Source organism: Triticum aestivum, chromosome 5B (assembly GCF_018294505.1).
Source record: "Triticum aestivum cultivar Chinese Spring chromosome 5B, IWGSC CS RefSeq v2.1, whole genome shotgun sequence".
Classification (NCBI taxonomy): Eukaryota; Viridiplantae; Streptophyta; class Magnoliopsida; order Poales; family Poaceae; genus Triticum; species Triticum aestivum.
Genome location: NC_057807.1, coordinates 670,023,090 through 670,028,318, shown reverse-complemented (window position 1 = coordinate 670,028,318; position 5,229 = coordinate 670,023,090). Strand labels below are relative to the sequence as shown.

The 5,229-nt window shown below is 45.9% G+C and overlaps 2 protein-coding genes across 2 annotated transcripts; one reads left to right on the top strand and one right to left on the bottom strand.

The window, feature by feature from the left end:
• The first annotated feature begins 1,371 nt into the window (after positions 1-1,371).
• Positions 1,372-2,060, top strand: LOC123114066 (uncharacterized). Its single transcript, XM_044535432.1, has one exon. The coding sequence runs from the start codon at positions 1,474-1,476 to the stop codon at positions 1,834-1,836; it is 363 nt and encodes a 120-aa protein (XP_044391367.1). The 5' UTR covers positions 1,372-1,473; the 3' UTR covers positions 1,837-2,060.
• Positions 2,061-2,264: 204 nt separating this feature from the next.
• On the bottom strand, positions 2,265-5,207 carry LOC123114065 (GDP-mannose transporter GONST1). Its single transcript, XM_044535431.1, has 9 exons — positions 4,957-5,207; positions 4,656-4,845; positions 4,357-4,496; positions 4,132-4,261; positions 3,892-3,990; positions 3,510-3,664; positions 2,972-3,088; positions 2,717-2,814; positions 2,265-2,610 (listed from the first exon to the last, which is right to left on the bottom strand). The coding sequence occupies exons 1-9, from the start codon at positions 5,163-5,165 to the stop codon at positions 2,561-2,563; spliced, it is 1,188 nt and encodes a 395-aa protein (XP_044391366.1). The 5' UTR covers positions 5,166-5,207; the 3' UTR covers positions 2,265-2,560.
• Positions 5,208-5,229: the final 22 nt, after the last annotated feature.

Sequence of the window (5,229 nt, the reverse complement as noted above, 5' to 3'; positions counted from 1 at the left end):
AGTTTGTAATATTATCTGAAATGAACCCTGTAACTTTGATCATACACTGAACCCTGTAACATTTTTTTAACTCGGACACATTTAGTTGCCATATAGGTGTTTCTTTGAATATGACCCACTGCCACTTTCCACCCTTACTAATAAGTGGAATGTGCATATCACGTAGGAACTAAGTGGTCCAGAATTTATGAGACTCAAAACAGTAACTTGTGTATTTTCTTGAAAAGTTTTTCTTAAAAGTTAGCATACCAGTATGGCATTTTGCCTTTTGTAAGAATTTGATCAATGTAGATGCTCTAATACACAAAAGACATGATCAGAAGTAGTGGCAGAGCTCGATAGCGATTGTTGAGGGGGTAAAGAAGAGTTGAGGGGGGCAAAAGGACAAATTCTGCTTAAACTTTCACAATCTTTTAAAAAAATAGCTTAACAGTTAACGGTATTTCACATAATTTCCTGAGGGTAGGGTGCTATGCCCCCTGGGCCCTAGCTAGTGAAGCTCCACCCCTGGGCCCTAGCATGAATTCCCAGCCAAGCATTGCTGCTATACCCATGTAGCCATGCGATTGTTCTCCAATGTATTGGAGAGCCAACCATGGCATGTGACAATTTTTATTTTTGCCCATAACTCGAACCTACCACCGACATTTACTATGCTCAAATTTGCTCTTGCTCAAGTATCCTTGTAGAAATGCCTTTGTGTGTTGTTTCTATCCGGTTAAAGGTTTTTGACCATCTATGAGACATTCTCTGGATGTTTTTTACCCCTCTCTGCATATGCCACTTACATGTGAGCTCCCAGAAAAATGAAAAGGATTAAAATCTCTCCCAACCCGCTCTCTCTCTCTCTCTCACTTACATGTGGGGCCCCCATAATAAAAAGAAAAGATTAAAATCTCTCCCAACCCCCTCTCCCCCTCTCGCTTACACGTGGGCCCATGTCAAAGCTTGCCTAGTCAACAAGAACAGGTCAAAGGGGCCCACATCTCCATTTCACAGCTGGATTTGTGTTTTTTGTTCATGATTCAGTCGTGTTTGATTGAACTTTGGACGTGCGGATTGGTTTGTATTGCATTTATATTCCCGCAAAAAATATTGCATGCATATACGTCGTCATTTGGCTTGGGATCTTTTTGTGACTTTTTTACGGCAAAGAGACGAAGCAACGCTGGCCCTACAACCGAGTCGATCCCTGCCACTCGCGCTTGTGCCGAGCCCGCGCCGACCTCTCGCGGGACGCACGGCCAGTGCACCCCACCCGCCGGTGGCTGGCACCGTGGCACGCATACGTAGGTGCGGATAAGCCGCCTGTGGCCACCATCCCCTCCCGATCGCCTCCCTGCCTCCCACGCATATATGGCCACCCGCCCGCCTCCCGATCGCCACCCTCACCAAGTTCAACAGTCCCACCATACATCCATATCTATCGCCGCCAAGAATCGCCGAGAAATCCAGGAGAGCCAGTAGCTAGCAATGGCGTCTGTGGGGTTCGGCAGCAGCGTGGCGGCCGTGGCGCCGGCGTTGTCGACGGCGGGGAGGACGAGCCTTCGCCCGCAGCGGACGCGGCTGGCGGTGCCGGCGGCGACGAGGGGCACGCCGGCTCCGGCCAAGAAGGAGAAGAGCATCCTGGACTTCATCGTCAGCGCCATCGTCAAGGACGAGCAGGAGTTCATCGAGACCAACCCGCTGCTCAACAAGGTGGACGGCCCGGCGCCCTCCGCCGGCGGCACCGCCTCCAGGAAGGCCGGCGGCACCACCGCCGGCAAGAAGCCCGCGGCCGACAGCGAGGGCGGCGGCGGGTTCAACCTCGGCGGCCTCTTCGCCAAGAAAGGCTAGGCTGAACCAGCCCGCCTAATACGTAGGCGCGCGCTTGGGTGCGTGCTTCGATCTCATAGCTCGATTTATTGCTGTAACTCCATGAAAAACATCGCAGAGATCTGCATATATGTACGTACACGCGGTGTGACTACTCAAACGATTCTTGCTGTGATGCCTTATAGATTTGTATTCTTCTTCACACAACTTCTGGAGTAATTTCTCTCAAAGGCTCAGTATGTGCATGTTGTATTGTACCCATGTTAAGCTTGCTTTGCTAAGATCCCAATACTGACAACCTTTATATGTACCCATGTCCGTACATATATCTAAATCATAGCCAAAGATTGGTTGGCTGTGATATTCCAATTTATTTACAGCGATTAACAAACTGAAAAAATCAGAGAGAGGAACAGAGGAAGCTCTTGGGTCACACCAACAACAAATTCCCAGTGTTGAAATGGCCAAATATTTTCCCTTTATTTTGTATGGTTGTCCTGCTCAACTTCTTGAGCAGAGATCAACAACTGGATAGAGTCTGTGGCAAGTCTTGCAAACTGCCTTCTGCATGCATGCTTGACACAGTTATGAAACAAATCTGGGAAAGAATAAACAGAATGTTTCACGAAATCCCGATCGACTCGACAAGGTCAAACGGACTCTGATCATATATCTGTACAGTTGATTGATAGGAGGCCTTGCCGTGCAACCTTTTCGTGTTACAGTCACGCCATGCAAATGAGCATTAGGACTTGGACATCTTTGCCTTTGCGAAGAATATCCCAGCGAAAAGACCTGCAGATGTTGAGATCGAGTAGAAAACCATATCAATCAGGGATACTCTTGGGGTAGCGAGGTAACATGCGGCATAACTCAACACTTGATGAAAGAAAATACTCACCGAAAACTATGCTGAACAAATTTTCCACGCTAACAGGGACGTTGAATAGCAAGACACCAGCGACCGAAATGGGTATCTTGTTTAGTGAGCCAACAAGACTAAAAAGGAGAGGAATGATTATCAACATGTCAAGAACTTTGATGGTGTTACAGTTATTGTAATACTTTTTTGTCATGCAAGCATTTTTTTTTTGCGAAATGCAAGCATTTCCGTGGGCACTTTGAAGAAGGAATTGAGTTAGTAGTATCATCTCACCTGTAAGTTGTTGGGCCAGTCTCCTGTAAAAACCACACGGATGAGAAGCTGATCGCTAGTCCTAACAACCCGCTGGCTGTGGCAAAAACCCAGAACATGGGCTCTCTAATAACTTCGCTGCAGATGACATGAAGAAGAACACATTAAGGGTTAGTGCAAGGGCAGAGCCCCAAGCCATCTTTCGAGGAAAGAAAATAAATATTAATGGGTAATACTGGAAAACTCTTTGATTTTTCCATTTCATCTGACTGCATGTTAAGGTTGGTTACAGAAATAGCTTCTTTAGCGAGCAAACCCAAAACGTCTGAGACAAGTTAAATTTCAAAGTGGGGCAGAACAAAGTGAGTTTTTAATATGCTAAGATACATGACTTGCATAAATGGCAAAGTAGTGCATGATAACTACTTCTGGGCAAGTTAGTAATGTTAACATACTCTAGAATAATCAGTCCTGAACAAATAAGAGTTTGCTGCACATCATAATAAGTTTGTATTGCTTTTATGTATGGTTAAGATAGGGAGTAAGATTAAGCTCTTACGTTTGATAAACGTATTCCCACTCATTGAAGACAATAATCAAAATGGCCGCGAAAGGGATCGAGAGCGCATTGTTAAGTAACACCATAGAAACTTCATTGAGGGAACCAGATTTCGTTGATTGTTTGGCCGTGTCCATCAGGCGTCTCAGTGTAAGCTGATATAAGAAACCATATGTTAGCGATCAGTCAAAGAAGGCCTCTGAAATCGATACAATTAATCCAAGGTTAAACGAAGTTTCGGTATTGCCAATGGCGTTATAATCTAATATGGATCGACCAAACAACTTAACTTCAAGATTTCAAATGCCCCACAATAGTATTGGTCAGTTCACATACATCTGTAAATACTAAAGAGGCATCTTTATGCGCAAAATGAACTAACCGAATAGGCTGCCGTCAGAAAGCAATTCAAAATCTGCCAAGTGTAACCAATTAGATGGAAAGAAAGATCTGTCATACCGCCACATACAGCTGATACAATCTGCAAGAAAAACAGAGAAAGTACACTGAGGTCATCGATCATGTTAGTCTGCTGTTACACTCTTAAATCGGTTCAGTAATGAAATCATTAGCTGATGCTTGGAAGAAAAATGAAGGACATGCCTAGCAGAAAAGGACTTACCATCATGCACAAGGCAGCCCAAACCTGTTTGTTCTGACCCTTCCTGAAAACATATATTTCCCCTAGGGCTGTTAAAATGTTTGTCATGTTCTTTAATATCGTCACCATGGCAACATTTATGTACTTCAAACTGAAAAAAATGATACAAAGAAGAGGGGAAAAAGAAGGTTAGGCCAATTTTTTTGTAAGAAGATTGTAGAAATTACACATTTAAGCAGGACGCACCTGTACATTCCGGTTACTAGCATTCCAACAAAAATGAGATTAACTGGGATCCAGACTTTGATCAACTTCCATGTCAGTTCTTCCGTTGAAATTACGCTGAAGAACTCGAGTGCCACAAGAATGACCACAGATATAAGATTCTGAACCAAAGTGGTCATGATCAGCTCAATGATGAATCGATGATAACTTGTCAGCGCAATCACCACATCTCATATGCGTACACATATGCCAGTATCGAGCTATGAAGTTACTACTTGAGAATGGTTCAACTCAGAGATAGTATCAAGCAAACTGATTACCTGGTACAACATGAGTGAGATGCCGGCATTGAAGTTGTAGCTGGAGAGAACCACCTTGTTGAGCAATATCATGCTGCAAGAGGCTATGCAGTAGGATATCCCGGAGAGCAGAGGCCCGGTCTTGTTCCCCAGCCTGCTCTGCTGCTGCTGAATCAGGGTGTCGAAAACATCCGAAGTCTTCCTCGACAGCCTGCGAAACAGAGCGCGAAACCAGTCGGTCAGCTCCATCTCTTCGTCTGTCTCTGAAGCTGATATCCATGACGAAGTTCAACCGAGCGACAGATGCTACCGCGTTACGTACTTGTTGGAGGCCGCTTTCCGGGCGACGCTGGCGGCGACGTTGATGATGGAGTTGTTCTTCTGCTTGAGGAAGCCGTGGATGATCTTGTACACGGAGGCGTCGCCGTCCTTGACGGCCACGGCGGCGACGCTCCGGTTGGGGGACATGGCCTCCTCGATGTCATCGCCGTACACGACGAGGGAGCCGGTGGGGCTGTGGTCCAGTGACATGGAAACCGGGCCCGGAAGGAAGCAAACCTCAGCGGCCGGGGAAGAAATGCGGGGGTGGTGCTTG

Excerpts from the sequence above, each read along its gene's own strand:
- LOC123114065 (XM_044535431.1), bottom strand. The coding sequence starts at position 5,165 with ATGTCACTGGACCACAGCCCCACCGGCTCCCTCGTCGTGTACGGCGAT. Across the intron at positions 2,815-2,971 it reads ACTGGCCCAACAACTTACAG|TCTTGTTGGCTCACTAAACA; the intron begins GTGAGATGATAC and ends TCTCCTTTTTAG. Across the intron at positions 2,611-2,716 it reads TTTGTTCAGCATAGTTTTCG|GTCTTTTCGCTGGGATATTC; the intron begins GTGAGTATTTTC and ends CAACATCTGCAG.
- LOC123114066 (XM_044535432.1), top strand. The coding sequence starts at position 1,474 with ATGGCGTCTGTGGGGTTCGGCAGCAGCGTGGCGGCCGTGGCGCCGGCG.